This window comes from Cydia splendana, chromosome 16, assembly GCF_910591565.1.
Source record: "Cydia splendana chromosome 16, ilCydSple1.2, whole genome shotgun sequence".
In the NCBI taxonomy this organism is placed as follows: domain Eukaryota; kingdom Metazoa; phylum Arthropoda; class Insecta; order Lepidoptera; family Tortricidae; genus Cydia; species Cydia splendana.
Window position 1 is genome coordinate 12,955,777 of NC_085975.1, and position 16,344 is coordinate 12,972,120.

The following is a 16,344-nucleotide window of genomic DNA, read 5'->3' on the forward strand; positions in this document are numbered from 1 at the left end:
GACTTGATCCACATGTACAGTCAAGTGTAAAAATATGGGTGCACTCATGAATCTCATCATACTCAAAAATATGTCCCATAGCTCTTATGTCAGCGAATTAATAACTATGGGACATATTTTTGAGTAAGTTGTACGCACCTATATTTTGACACTAGACTGTACAATGTACATTACAAAATTAGGTACCTAATACCTATTGCGTTCACAAGTAAGATCCTAAGTGACCGTGTTCAAAGTTTTGGGCTGAAGAGACAAAAAGTGACTACCAGTTTATCTATTGCATTTTGATTATCACAAAGATTAACCAACAACATCATTAGATTTCGTCCGGCTGCATTCATATACCGTAAGTCAATCCAAACAGGTATCATCGGAAAACCCATTATTATAACAGGCTTAGATGACATTGCTGCATTTTGCTGGCAACCTGTTAATTTTGCAATGTCCTCAAATGGAGTAAATAAATGCCCTTCACCTTGGCATAGGGCAGTAGTTCAGTAGCTGCAGAGGACAAGAAATATCAAAAATGGATTTTAGACTTTTTATTGTTTCGGTAAGTTTTATTTACCTAGTATTCACCTGTCCATGTGTTGTACCTTCAAATATTTAGTTGAAATGTGACCATGTCGTAGTGATCAATCGGGATACAGTGTCTTAGTGTTGGTCTGACGATGGAGCCGATATGATAGATAATGGTAATATGATAACTCTTTATTAAAACATTTATTTATGCTCATGAAAGTAATTAAAGTCATGTGGTAATGTGTGAGACGTGTAATAAAGAGTGCCTATTATATTTAAAAAATAATAATTTACATAGAGTACTTAATTTACGTTTTATAATGAACCTAAAATTACTTGAATCCCCTAGTGTAAATTTGATTCGATAGCGCGACGTGACGTACGCGTTTGTATGGGATGTTGAGTTTCCGAAACATGCTGTATACTTTCGTTGTAGGTAGTTGTACGGTTGGGGGTCTTTTCAGCCTCTTGTCGCCTCCTCTCCCTCTGCCTATGCCTCTCTTCGTGTACGCCATTTATCCGTACAAATTTGACTAATATTGAGCTTTATTCCAGCTTGCCTGCCTGTGCTGTCTAACACCGCCAGCCCTCGGCAGCATCACTCTACTGAAGGCCGCAGCTGTAGCTAAGGGCGCTGCCCTACTGAAAGCAGCGGCAGTGGCTAAGGGTGCGGCCCTATTAGGAGCGGGCGCGCTTATCAAAGGCGCGGCTATTAAAGGTACGACCTTTTAACTCAGTGTTAATCTAGAATTCAATCTGATGATGATGATGATGTATCATTGTGAGACCAAGATCTTAGGCGCTACTTCTACATAAGTCTTGTAGCATCTGTTACCTAACCTTTTACGTACCTACAGTCGCCATCAGATATGTCGGAGCGGCCGAGGTGCTCAAAAATAGTGCACTGCCCTTAACGCCTTGACAATAGAGCCGTGTTCAGATATTTATGAGCACCTTGGCCGCTCTGATATATCTGATGAGTAACTAGATCAGTGCCCCAAACGCGTTAGTTCCGCGTAGCATTATTCCCGATCGCATTTTTCCCCACTCGCGTTAGTTCCGCGTAGCATTATTCCCGGTTGCATTTTTCCCCACTCGCGTTAGTTCCGCTTAGCATTATTCCAGGTCGCATTTTTAGACGGAGCGGTAGGTTAGGTTCGTTAGGTAGCTTCAGATACCCGAAGGGCAAACCGCCCAGAAATAGGAGCCCCGCGAAGCGGGGCTCCCTCTAGCTAAGTTGTGGACTAAATGTTTTTTTGAAAAACAAACTCTAGTGGGGAAAAATGCGACCGGAAATAATGCTACGCGGAACTAACGCGAGTGGGGAAAAATGCGATCGGGAATAATGCTACGCGGAACTAACGCGAGTGGGGAAAAATGCGATCGGGAATAATGCTACGCGGAACTAACGCGTTTGGGGCACTGATCTACTCTATCTGATGGCGACTCTACCTAAGTATTTTCCAATATATCGTCTTGATACAACATGTACTATTTACTTTTACTTTTACTTTTATTTTTACAGGAGCAATTAAAGGCGCAGCAGCCAAAGGGGCAGCTATCTTGGCAGCAAAGGGCGCCGCAGTGAAGGGCGCACTGGCAATAGCAGCCAAGGCAGCCGACATCGCCGTACACAAGCTACCCCCCATCCAACCACCACCGGTTGTGGTGCAGCCGGTCCCCGCGCCTATCGTTGTAAGAATAGTAACTACGTAAATAGATAAGCGATTAGGGAATGCAAATCGGTTATTTTCGGTTATTTTTTGTATGGAAATAATCGGTTATTAACCGAAACCGCGGTTATGTCCATACAAAAAATAACCGATTTGCATTCCCTATAAGCGATCCTTATATACAAGTAGATTCTTTCTAAAGAGCAAAATAAGCGTTGGCTCATCTTATCGGTGAAAGGTCGAATCGCGTGGGATGATTATTTGACACATTTAAGTATTCGGACGCCAATAACACCTAAAGTGGTCGTGCTCTCAACGCGAAGAAGTCTTTAAATTAGTTGTTATGGCTACATTCATACTTTTGCGTAAGGTTTATATTGGCACCTACGCCCGTGCGTGCATCTTAGCATGCGAGTGACATTTTTGTTGGGTAATAACCAGAAATATATATACCTAATCTGTTCCCTAGATCCCAGCAAACACCATCGCAGTCGAGACAGCCCCCTCCCTCCCCCCGGTGCTGAGCAGCCTCACCTCCCTATTGGGTTCGGCCCACAGTGTTGTGCAGCACAAAATCGACGCTGTCAGCAACGCCCTCCATCCTCCGCGCATCATCGCTGCACCCATTAGCGCGCCTGTTTTATACAAGTGAGTGCAGAGTGAGACATATATGTACAGTGTTAAGTCTGCCAGAATATAAAAAACGCAAGTACTTAAAAGTTGCTCAGTATGACCAACATATTCGTCTCGCAAAATTTAGCTAAAGGTTAAAAACATAGTAATGGCCTCTGCCCCCCTCCTTGTGGCTTGTTCCTAAATTAAATGCCGTCAGCAATGCACTCGCGTCCCTGTATCCCACAAACCAACGTTTTCTGTGCTCACAGACTAACCCGGCGGTCTGTACTGTATCCTAAGGACCTTCTTAGGACGTTTAAATATACTCAGAGTGGAATATTTGAAGATAGTGTTTGTTTATTGAACTATATTTCTTATTTCAAACCATGATTTACATAATATAGTTTCGGTACAAAGATGAACGATATTGAATAATAATAAGGTCAATCTAAATTCGATCAAAAAACAACTAGTCAGGTAAAATCTAAAATGAAAACAAACAAGTCAATGTTTTAACTATTTTAGAGTCTGTGCGGAAAGAAGAGTCGTGGAATGTAAGGGAGCCCATACATTTCACGACTCTTCTCTTTCCGCACAGATCTTTACTAATAGGTGATAAGTTGATAACTGTGATAAGTATAGGTTAAATCGACATGATTACGTGTGTACCTCATTAACTCATTACCATTATCAGTATAAACTAAACAACGAAACCAAAACATTACTGAGAAAATATTATCAGTTAGTTAATTTGAAGTAGGTTAACGATTGTATTTCGCGTATTTGAGGTAGCCGACATATTTTCCTGTTCAACAATATTTAACGAGAAAAAAACATTAGAATAATTCTATACTGACATACTCGTATTACTCGTAACTGATTAACTTTGCTTTTTAATTAATTAAATATTAAATATCGTACCATCATTATAAAATCTTTAATTTTAATGAGCTTGAAGGTAAAGGGGTCAAAGTTGAAACTGGGATTATGCTGGTATTTATAAGGGAATTTAGGGCAAAATAACTTGCTGCTTGCATAATTGTATCAATGGTGTTTTTTACAGAGTCGCGGAACCGGCGCAGTTCTACCCTTTAATCCAGAGGGTCGAGGAAGACTGCCTGTGAGGTTGACGCCGCTACACAACGCTATTTATGATTTAATAATAATAAATAAATTAATTATCTACGCTTTTATTGTTTCTTTTCTTTAATACACTATAAGATATTAGTGAACGTCAGTGCCTAGGTCAATTGGGGTGTTTCCAATTGAATTTTCTATGTGCAGAGTAAATTTGGTTGATTTATAACCCCCCGACGCAAAAAGCGGGGTGTTATATGTTTGACGCCAATATTTTATCTGTCTGTCTGTCTGTTGATTTCGATGCGTTTTTTTACGTGGAAGCGAGTTTTCTTGCGGTGGTTCTTAGCTATGTTTCATAGAAGTCGATCCAGCAGTTTGAAGAGTATCAGCTCTTTTCCTATTTTTCCAAAATGATGTAAGGCATGTTTGGCATAAAATGGATTTTGTTGGCATATAACGTAGAGGGCATACACGTCTGTGTGGGAACTAAGGGCTGTGCTACAGTTTTTAATTTAATAGTTATTTCTTTGTTTTGTACTAATTCACTAAGGGCAAATTGCACCAACCACACTTGACAGACATATCTACCAGTGGCGGCGCGTCAAACATATCCATAGGTAATTTGGCTTACATATTTCCTTTACAACTCTGCTCAAACGTCCAAAAATAGGCAAGCCGGTGGGAATCGGCTTTTATGGACGCGCCGCCACTGATATCTACGTCACTCAGCAGTTGACTATGACATTTCTAAAAAACCATAAGCATGCTGGCGGCATTTCCTCGCTGTATCGTAATGCTGAATACGTTGTGCGAGGTAGCCGCCAGCTCTTCGGTCACCAGTTACGTCAACCAGACATTTCTTATAAATAAAATTCAGAGAACGTATGACAGATTGTTAATTAGTGGTTAAAGGCGCATAAATATTTAGAAAATGCCACGCCTCCAACAACAGTTTAATTATAACTACACATCGGTAACTCGTGGCATTTAGGTAGCACTTAAAAGATTAGTGGTTTCTTTTTCTCGACTCGTATAGGAAGAACATTGTCACATCACTGTTAGAAACTGTCAAGTGCCACGAGTTACCGATGTGTGCTCATCACTAATCTTTTAAGTGCTACCTAAATGCCACGAGTTACCGAAGTGTAATTATAAGTCAATTACACTAATAATGTAATTATTGTTTCGTATCGAATGTGTCAATAGTTCACATCGCAAGCGTCCATACAAGGATAGCTCCGGTGCATTGGTGCATCCATAATAAATACCTAATCGATGCAACTTTGAGCAGTGTTGCTCGTGAATAAGAAACGTACGAACATTTGTGTAAGGACCGATTGACCAAGTGGAAAATTATGATGGAAAAGTACACAGTAGGTGTAGTGAACAATTTTTACTCGATAAAGGGTCGATACGCTTTTTATCTCAAAAGGCAATTAAGTTAACTAATAACTCTAATAAGATTGGCTTGACGAAACATCCTCTGAATTTAGATAATGGTTTGTGTTTTAGACTTATGTTTATTTTCGTTTAATAAAGGGATATGTATGAGATTGGCTGTTTTTAATGTGACAGGGAATACGCTAAAATAAAGAGGATGGTGGAACATTTTTGGAAATGGCAACGTGATCGTTGTTAATTTTTAATTGGCAACTAGGTACTTACTTTACCTAATGTGTACTAGTTAGTCAGTATGCAATCTAGATATAGTGTGGATACTGTGAATTACTACACATTAATTAATTAGTAAATACAATTAATGAATGGATCCTCGAATAGCAATGACACGCGATGAATCCAATTGCCCGCCTAGTGCACCGTGCATTAGGGGCCAGTATCACTGCTAGAGAACCCCTGCTTACCACAGTTTGGTAATGGATTTCATCAGAACAATTTATAAGCACAAATTTCTTTAAAAAATCTGGTCAAATCAAATGGATAAATAGGTCTACGGTTGCTCTTTAACTGTTCTTTTAAAAGATTTAAGTTGGATCGCAATTCATGCGTTACGAATATATGAGATTTTGTTTAGCTCTTCAAGAAAATTAAGGCAAAAATATTGCCGCTATTCATAGCATGATGGTGGAATCGATAGGTACAACTGTTCGGGATGGAAGATTTTAAAAGTGACCTGTCTGTCTTTGAGTTCTTTGACACACATGTCATTTTTAAGATCTTCCACCCCACGGTATACACAATAAATATATAAGTGAAACCGACTTTAAGTATTATATAAAGATAAAAAAAAACATTTTTGTGTTAGGTACGCGCGTCTAGTTAACACTCAAATTTTTTATTGAACAATTAGTCTAAACTGGTTTTCATCAACACAATTTCAGTTAAAATTAGTTTTGACCGAGGCCTTACGGAACACTAGTTTTAACTAGGGACAACGCGTTTCCACTAAAAAGTCTAAAAACGGCCGGGTTTCTACGGAAACATATTTATTTACGGCGTTACCGATTCACAGCACATGCATTTTTAGGAGTTCTTTCTAATCACCTTCAGTTAACCATCACTAACTATTCCCGAAAACAAATTATGATCAATAAGTTTATAACTGTATTACTTAAGTCACGATACATATGACGAGACATAGATCGCGCAATATTTTGTACGGAACCGGCTATCTAATGCTCGCATTACGGGTATTGTGGGCCGTTTTTGCGTTGTCAAGTATGTAATGAGGAGCCGGGCAGGCGGTTTGGAGCCGGAGTTGCATCACCCTTGTGCAACACGTCACTGCACTACTGCACTTAATATGCATCGTATTTCACAATCTGATTTATTACTCTTTGGAAGGAATTTAATCATCTGGGATTATGACCTCAGGAAAAATTAGGTTTCATGTTTGTGTTAAATTTATTGGCATGCAAAGTTCATAATGGGTGGGCGTGTTATTGAGTTACCTAGTTAGACCTAAGTTTTTATATTTTAAATAACGAGCGTAGAGCGTTTAAAGCCCCCAACTAGGAGGTCCGATCTAGCGAATATGCAAGGACCCGATTGATTGGCAGCAGTGCTCGACCGATACATCTTTTGCGGAGATTGATGTCCTAAGATTGACTTATTTGGATATGGAGACGATAATGAGTTCACATATTACGACGTTTTCATGTTTCTTAGCGAAGCCCTTTGAAGCAATATTTAGAAGGTTTTTTAAAGGAAACTTAGTACATGCGGCCGCGCATCTCGCGCCTGAATAGTGTGTTTCACGCACCACCACCGCCGCCGGCCGCCGAAACGTTTTTTTCAGCTGCAGTATTCAAATGGGGCGGCATCAGCATTGTAAATGCATGTAAATAATTTTCGGTTCACTATAAAAGTGTAGGTGTTTGGTGGAAGGCATTACATTCCAAGGTTTGCTTCGGAGGTGTACTGTAGCGAACTAATAAAACATATATAGCGATGTCTCGTTTTACGGTAAGGATTCTTCCGTGGATGATAAAATGCAGCAGCTTCCAGTGATTGAGTTCAAATAAAATAAATCATTTTATTTTAAAAATACGTTATTATAGGGTCAAAGTTTATAAAAATAAATGTTTTTCAGATTCTCTTTGTCATCGCTTTGGCGTATGAAGTTTTCGGAGAAGGTGAGTAGAAAATAATTCAGTTATCTCAACCTATTCAAAAACTTAAAATTGTATTACTTGCATAGATGGAGATCGGTTGAGTTTAATTTTTACTGGTTAATGTAAGTACCCCAATAAGTCAAAGTAAGTAATCTAGATTTCGGTTGTAACTCTATTCCTGAATCCTTCTATTCGTTTTACCGCTTTGCCGGTTACGTACTAAGAGCGAGGATTCAGCTTTTGTGAAACTTAATATGTAGTTGTGCCTTGTATTATTTGTAATATATTTTGAATATTTTGTAGGTGTGAAGAAAGACACCGTCGCTACTGATTCCAATGCTGAGCAGTCTGGATATTACGGTTCTGTCGCAAGCCCCGGCCTGATCGGCGGTGGCCTCTACGGTGGCCAGGCCATCGTCGCCGGAGGCCCCGCGCTCATCGGTGCGGGCCCCGCAGTCGTCGCCGGAGGCCCCGGCCTCATCGGCGGTGGTGGCCTCATCGGCGGTGGTGCCCTCGTGGGCAGCGGCCAGGCCCTCAACAATGCCGCCGCCGTTGGCGCGGCTCAACTCAGCGCCATCCAGAACGCTCAGGCCGTCCAGGCTGCTAACATCGCCAACGCGGCCGCCGCCGCTATCCAGGGAGCCCGTGTGACCGAAGGCGCCGCCCGTGCTGGACAAGTCAACGCTATCAACAACGCCAGGGCATTGGAGGGGGCGCGCATCGCCAACTTGCAGAGGGCTCAGGCTGCCGCATACGAGAACGCTAGGGCCGTAGAGGCCGCACGCAGTGCTGCTGCGGGAAGCGCAATTGAGGCCGGCCGCGCCGCGGAGGCCGACCGTCTTGCTAACGCCGCCCGCATCCAAGGTCTGGCTATCGCCCAGGCACGCGCCGTGGAAGCAGCTCGCATCGCCAACGCCGCCCGCGCGCAGGCGTCCGCCGTCGCCGCTAGCGCCGCTCAAGCCCAGGCTGTCGCTGACGCGGCCGCCAGACAGGCCCAGGCCGGAGCTCTGCTGCTCGGCGCTGGCGGCGTCGGTGTAGTAGGCGTAGCGCCGGTAGCGGTCGGCGGCCTCGGTCTCGCTGGTGGCCCAGTGGCTGTTGGAGGCCCGGTGGTCGGCTCTCTTGGCGGTCTCGGCGCCTACGGTGGCGGCTACGGTGGCAGCTGGGGCGGTGCTGGCAAATGGCACTAAACGGAAAATTTAAATAAACCTCTTAATTGGACACACACATAAGATTCTACATCCATTTCGGCTTTCTCCATAGAAATGGTTGGCGGCAGATCTCAATACAACACGGTTGGTCATGTAAATATTAATGCAAATTTAATCTTGTAAACCTTCGACTACCTACCAATAAATATTACAATAGCATAGAGTATTGTCGTTCTTATTTAATTAATAGTCATTACTTATAATTATAGTGTGATTTAAGCATAAGCGATTTATATAAGTAACTGAACGCACTGCTCTGCATTCTTTCATGATGTAAGCATGATTTATAGGTGCATTGCAAGGTGTGGTCTTAAACAGGTACCTATAGGTGTAGCTCTGTAAATAAGTCAATTTTAAATCAGTTCTTGAAAGCGGCTCTAAAATTTTCGAACTACGTATCACACCTGCATATCTGAGGGCCAATTTTTGAATTTCGACCGCTCGATTTCGTGTCTTTCGTTCAATAATATCTCCATTACTAGGCATTTAAGTTCTACTAATAGAATTAAAAACGAGTGGTGAAAATACCACTTGATTTCCAATTTCTATCGCTCGTATTTCAAAAATTAGCATTTCGCCGTTTTCCGATCGGAATCGAACGATCGGCAGAAAAATCGGCAGCCTGACAGATATAAGTATGGTATGACTCACCAGATTCTGTCCGCGATTTCTTTAGCGTGGAATGACGATGATTCAAGTTAGACCAAGAAAAGTCTGCAGCGATTTTGATAGCCCACGCAGTGCAAGTGTCATTTTAAACGTCAACTTCTATGAAATTATGACGTATAAATAACACTTGCACTACGTGAGCTATCAAAATCGCTGCAGACTTTTCTTGGTCTAACTCTATCCATGACAAAACTATCTTATGTCCTTCCTCAGGACTCCAACTGTCTCTATAACAAAGTTCATCTAAATTGTTTCATCGATTAAAGCAGTGTTTTTCAAACTTTTTATGATGCGACCCCCTTAGTACTAACAAAATGTTTCGTTATAGTTTTAAGGCTGGCAGAGGCAGAGGAACCCACACTTTGAAAACCACTGGATTAAAGCGTATAAAAAAGGACAAATAGACCGACAGAGCAAGAGTCACGGTTGCATTTATAATAAAAAACGAACGCCTGGACTAGAATAAAGGATGAACTGATAACTTCGTAGGTAGTTAAATGTTTTGAAATAAACCACCGACCAACCGACCGCTTCCTGTCCTGATTTCACTTAACATCCTTATACATCGAACTACATATGGCGCGTGGTAGAAATATTGGAAGATATTGTGGATATGAGTACATGTATTCTTCCGTCGATATCTCAATGCCAATGATCGTCAGTCGTAACCCTACAAGACATAAAGATAAGTACATTGACTGTCCTTACTAATAATAAGTTATATGGGAGGTATGGTATGACCTTTCAGTTTCATGAAACTGAAAAAAATTGTCTTAGATTCATTTATCTTACCAACTTTATCATATGCCTCGCAAACATGGATATTTGATAAATACTTACACCAAAAATAAGATAATAACAACTCAAAGAGCCAGTGTAGCATCCTGAAACTGAGATTCTTCTTCTTCTTCCTCGCGTTATCCCGGCATTTTGCCACGGCTCATGGGAGCCTGGGGTCCGTTTGACAACTAATCCCGAGAATTACGAAAGCGACTGCCATCTGACCTTCCAACCCAGAGGGAAAACTAGACCTTATTGGGATTAGTCGGGTTTCCTCACGATGTTTTCCTTCACCGAAAAGCAACTGGTAAAATATCAAATATCAAAATATTTTTTTTTATGATATTTCGTACATAAGTTCCGAAAAACTCATTGGTACGAGCTGGGGTTTGAACCCGCGACCTCCGGATTGAAAGCCGCACGCTCTTTCCGCTAGGCCACCAACGTTCCTGAAACTGAGATTAAAAGATAAAAAGAAAAGTGCAGATATGATATATGAAACAGAACAAAAGACATACTACACTGCAAAAAATTAAAGTGGAAATGGGCCGGCCATGTGGCACGTATGAAAAATGGTAGGTAGACCAAAAAGATAACCACATGGACAGGCAAGAGAAAGCAAGGAAAGCCAGCGCAGAGATAGTGTGACGAAATTGTAAAAAGAGTGTCCCGATTGGATGGAAAAGGCAACGGATAGATACCTGTGGAGAAAAATGGAGGAGGACCTCTGTAGAGAGTTCCTTAATAATAGTTATAACGCAATATGTTTGCATGCAAAATAAATTTACTTTTATTAACTAACTTATGTAATATGTGATTGTAACTGTAATGATACTGAAATTTTATTAAGGAATAAACAAGGCTGGCGGCTACCTCGCACAACGTATCAGCATTGCGATACAGCGAGGAAATGCCGCCAGCATCCTTGGTACAATGCCTCAAGGGCCTATTTTAGATTTAAGCTAGTTATTAATTTCGTTTAGTAGTACCACTGTATATATATTGTAACAAGGCTTAATTATTATGGCAATGAGTTCTTCAAGTAATAACAATTCTTCACGATTACTTTTGCTATTTTAACGGAGTAGGAATCATCAAAAATAAAAACGCTATACGGCTATTTTATTTGCTTTATTTATTTTTGCTGCTTATCTAGTTATCTAGTCATAAGATAAGTAAATACCTATCTTGAGAGATCTCAATATCGCCTTTGACAAGGCATTTATGTACGGGTGAACTATGGATCATATTATTAAGCCGCCTTTTCTCATCTTGATCTTCTTAAAGCCACGAAGTCTAAGCCATACTTTTTGCTGGTGATGCAACCATATCGTAATCACTAGGTACGTAAAACCAACGTACTTAGGTATCTACTATATGACTTGGATATCAATGAAGCCTTAAGTCCTTGACAGTCTTGAATGATTGTGTACCTATTGATAATAATATCAATCAGAGTAAATCCAAGTATAATATGCAATTTAATATAATAAGAAGCGTTGGTAGCCTAGCGCAGGGGTCGGCAAACTTTTGAGAAAAAGAGTCATCCGCAGCAGAAATATCAAGTTTTAGGAAAATTAAAGAGCCGCAAATATTAATTTCAGGGGTCTAGGAACCTCAAACAGGCTGCTGGCGACACCTATAAAATACTACGACAAGTCAATACTCGATTGATTCCTCTAATTTGAGGATCTTTTATTTAGTACCTAAGTATTTACAATTAACTTTTAACCTCAGCCTAACTAACCGATAACGATATCTATTCAGTAGAATCGAATTTACGTATGTAAATATAAACAGGCAAAAGCGGAGGCCGCGTCTCAAATTTTAAGATAACGACGGGTATATAAACTTTAAACTGGACTAACATGAGACATAACTTCAAGAGAACACTTATACGATGGCTTTCAAAGTAAGTTAATTTTTTTAATTTAATTTAATTTTCACAAATAATTTCTTTTCACTCTGTTAACTTTCTCATCATTTGACAAAAAAAGTAAAGTGCTTTTTTTCCATTAGAAACCTAAATCAAACTTAAAAAAATATGAAGCTAAATTTTGCATGGGGACTCGTCAGTGTCTGTCCAGTTTTGTCGAGTTAGCCGACTCCTTAATTAGGTACTCCATTCAATATGTAGGTACAGAATGTTCTTTCGGCCTCATAGTAAAAGTTGCTCAGTCAGTCAGTACTTTATATATAAAGAGTAAACACATACAATAAAAAAAATCTGTATTTTGTCCTGTTTAAAACAAAATTTCAATCCACTTGTTGTATGGTTACCTACCTACGCGTCAAAAAATTTTATGGGTGGGCTTTATTTCCTGGCGGAACACATACCCATTCTTAGAGGTTGCGATGAGATTGCACTTATGTAATTTTTTACGAATTTAGCAATATTTTGCTTGATTTGAGTTGTAATTTTATTGTGTATTTTAGTTTTAAATTTAGTATATCAATATAGTTTTCGGTGTCGAGACCCTTGGCCCGTGGGGTCCGAACGCGTCTACGCTATTTAAGGATTTATCCAAAAGGATAGCAGACGCCACTGGTGATCGTAGAGCTGGCAGCTTCCTCGCACAAAGAATAAGTATTGCGATACAGCGGGGAAATGCTGCCAGCATCTACGGCATCATTCCGCAGGATAGTTTGTAATTATTTATTTTTAGATTAGTTTTATTTATTTTTAGATTTAGTTTTTTAGTTTTTAGGTTAGTTATTTTATTATGTTTTAGGTATGGTATTATTTTGTTTCTAAGTATTAAGTTTGTATGCACTAATAAATCAATCTCCTATAGTTTTCTTATTAGTCTTAATATCATGTAAAATTGTTTTTTAAATAAATGTAATATTACTTCTTTATATTAATATAAATTGTTATTTTATTGATTCACTAATTAATTACACTAATACAATGTTATGTTGTTATTCCACAGATCGCGTGCGTAGTCTTAGCTCTGGCAGTGGCCGCCCTCGGTAAGTACATGTATATACTATTTCGTCAATGGCATTATTTCGTCGTCCCGTACCTCGTACATCGTGAAACCACATTTAATTCAGTTATATGATTAGAATTTATCTATTTTCATAGGCATCCAATGCTGGTAATTAAATTTGCCCTAATTTTTGCGCCAGCATCTTTTTTTTATACCACGTCGGTAGCAAACAGGCATACGGCCCGCCTGTTGGTACAGGTCACCGTAGCGTAGACGCCTATATATCTGTTTATATTGTCATTTGGTAATAACAAAGACATATGTAACTTCGTATAAGACGAATAAAGTCTAAGGAAAAAACGTGCCTCGGAATTCAAGTAAAAGTCATTCTCGAATAGATGCCGCACACACCTTTAGCCTATCCACGGCTAGATGGCGTGACGACACCGTTTCATATTTAACAATTTTAACACATAGATATCAGTGAATGAACATGGATCAAAATGATATAAAAATAATAAAATCATTTATCCATATATATACATTTTTTGATAACTTTATAAGTTTTCATTTTGAGTTTTAGTCGTGTGTCGATAGATGGCAGTAAATTTACAGTGACTACAAAATTTACAATGACAGGACCCCTCTATACTATCTATTCTTTTTGGTAATAATAAGCCATTAAACTAGTGGCTCTGTGAGCTGTAGACCTCGCGAGCAGAGCTTGAAATAACATGGTGCTAAGAGCTTTAAATACACCGTGTTTTTTTTGATTTCCGTTAATTTCAAGGGTGCATTCCTGAGCTTAAATCAAGTAACTTTCTCAAAGACACCGATGTTCTAATTAAGTCCATTGCGGAGATAATCCATAATTTATTTTTTTACTATAAGGCCTCTACAAGCGTGTACACTTGCCTTAGGGCCGGCTTACATATTGATTAGTGTTTAGAATGAGTTCATACATTTGCTACTAAACTTAAGTACAATCTCGGTCGATTGATGTACGAAATGACATTGATATGTCACAGATTTCAATTGTTTGGTTGAGTTAAATGTAATGCCCGTGTTACAACAACGCTATATGCTACATTTAATTACTTTTTAAACAAAAAAAAACAAAAAAGAAAACAAAAAAAAATTTTTTTTTTGAAAATTAACTATGCCATTTAGTTCTTATAAACGTACTTAACTATACCCCGAAGTTAACGGAATTCAATAAAAACACGGTGTATAGTAAATTAAAGAAAAACAATACGAAATTTATGTGTAAAAAAATACAAAAAGTTATAATATCCCAGCATACAATTACTGGGGATCGAACCCCGGACCCTCTGTGCAAACAGAAAAAGCGAACGTTTACAAACTGAGCCAAATAGTTCTTAGATGGGTTGACGAAATGTAGCTACTCCTTCTCAAATTAAAATTAGTTAAAATTAAATATCTAAATACCGCCTAAACCAGCGATAATTTTTTTCTGCATTTTTTGCTATTAACTCTGTAAACATGTTTCAAAAAGAAAAAAGTCTTATGATATCGATACGACTATTTGTTTAGGCGCCAGGTATCACGACTCCGCCATTTTAAAAAATTTCCAAAAACCGGATTGACAAAAAAATTTTATTTAGTCATAAAATTCGGTCACAAAATTTCACGAGAATCGGTTAAGAATTGCGACCTGTAGAGGAGAACATCCGGACATACGAAAGCAAAATGCCCGAGTCAAAACGTAGACCTTCGCTTCGCTTCGGTCAACTACAAAATAACAATTTGTGTGAGTATTTGCACAGAGTCCATAAGTATTTAACATTTTCCAAGTTTTTTAAACATTAATAATACTATTGAACATATTTGTTTTGGCGAATTCCCGGTATTTCGGCACAGTTCCACATGCCATCTTCACAGATCTTTTACATTTACATAAATCTTTACTTTATATAGGTAATGTTTATTAGTATAAGTACCTACCTACATATATTATATAATTTTATTATAAAATATGAAAGTAACTCTGTCTGTCTGTCTGTTACCTATTCAGGCTAAAACTAAACTGCTAAATCGATTTAAATGAAATTAGGTGTGGAGATATTTGAGGTCCGGAGAACGCCTGGATTGTTTTTATCAATCATCATCATCATCACTCTAATCAGACGGAGTCGCAAGCAGAAGCTAATTAGTGTGACTATCATTTTACAGTGAACAAAACCCATGCTGTAAAGTCGGATTACTTTAGCCCTGGAGGGTAACTTTGGCCATTGAGATTTACTCGGTCCTGGTTATATTATTGCACTATAATTATGAAAATATGCCATAAGGTTGGTTTTAGTTAGCCTTTGACGTTTTTGTGTTTTTTATTAGAACCTTTTAAATGAGGTTTTCATGTGGGTCAAAGTTACCCTCCATTAGGTCAAAGTAACCCGAGTTTACGGTGATTGTTTTTTTGTTAAAAAGTAAATTAGTTAGTGAGAAAAGTAAATTGAAGTAAAAATAAATGCTCTCTAAAAAACCCGTTTGGTATTTCAGGTCATCCCCAGTATGGCGGTAGCGGCGGTCATGGAGGTCAGAGTGGCCACGGCGGTCAGAGTGGCTACGGCGGTCAGAGTGGCCACGGCGGTCTGAGTGGCCAAGGCGGTCAGAGTGGCCACGCCGGTCATGGCAGTCAGGGTGGTTTCGGTCAGGGAGGACAGGGTCAGCAAGGTTTTCAACATGACCAAGGATTTGGTCAAGGAGGATTAGGCGGACAAGGTGGTCAAGGCCAGGGTGGTCAAGGCCAGGCCGGTTACGGACAACAGGGCCAGCACGGCTCTCACGGTGGTCAGGGAGGTTTTGGTCAAGACAGCGGTTTCGGACAAGGCGGACAAGGAGGTTTGGGACAACAAGGCCATGGCCAACAAGGTGGTTACGGTGGCAGCCATGGCAACCACGGTGGCGGATACCAGCAACACGGATACTAAAGAACACAGATGAAGATCTAACCTGCAAAACTTAATAGTATGACTACTCATCAACATAAATCATCCTCAGTACGAGTATTTTAGTCTTAAATTCAAACATAAAACAATATCGTCAAGGAATCAACCGTTCAAGGCTTGTCAGATAACCCACCAGAATTTGTTTTTAAACAATATTAAAACTGTAAATAAATGTACCTAACAACAATCATCTTGTTTTGATTATGTAACCATAACCGCCTTATCTTCAAGTCATTGGTCATGTGTCATCTGTCATAATCGGCCGTGCGTGCCGCGTACATATTAAAGTTCCGCAGATCCGCATACACAGACGAGAATATGAT

General features: G+C 39.5%; 3 protein-coding genes across 3 annotated transcripts; all 3 read left to right on the forward strand.

The window, feature by feature from the left end:
* The first annotated feature begins 366 nt into the window (after positions 1–366).
* Positions 367–3,988, forward strand: LOC134797898 (mRNA decay activator protein ZFP36L3-like). The gene is made up of 5 exons (XM_063770246.1): positions 367–553; positions 1,078–1,240; positions 2,048–2,217; positions 2,665–2,843; positions 3,874–3,988. The coding sequence occupies exons 1-5, from the start codon at positions 527–529 to the stop codon at positions 3,932–3,934; spliced, it is 600 nt and encodes a 199-aa protein (XP_063626316.1). The 5' UTR covers positions 367–526; the 3' UTR covers positions 3,935–3,988.
* A 3,091-nt stretch (positions 3,989–7,079) lies between these two features.
* On the forward strand, positions 7,080–8,834 carry LOC134798318 (spidroin-1-like). The gene is made up of 3 exons (XM_063770724.1): positions 7,080–7,313; positions 7,441–7,483; positions 7,766–8,834. Exons 1-3 carry the CDS (start codon positions 7,299–7,301, stop codon positions 8,647–8,649), a joined length of 942 nt encoding a protein of 313 aa, XP_063626794.1. The 5' UTR covers positions 7,080–7,298; the 3' UTR covers positions 8,650–8,834.
* A 3,038-nt stretch (positions 8,835–11,872) lies between these two features.
* LOC134797899 (spidroin-1-like) lies at positions 11,873–16,208 on the forward strand. Its single transcript, XM_063770247.1, has 4 exons — positions 11,873–12,031; positions 13,053–13,092; positions 15,573–15,809; positions 15,945–16,208. Exons 1-4 carry the CDS (start codon positions 12,020–12,022, stop codon positions 16,001–16,003), a joined length of 348 nt encoding a protein of 115 aa, XP_063626317.1. The 5' UTR covers positions 11,873–12,019; the 3' UTR covers positions 16,004–16,208.
* Positions 16,209–16,344: the final 136 nt, after the last annotated feature.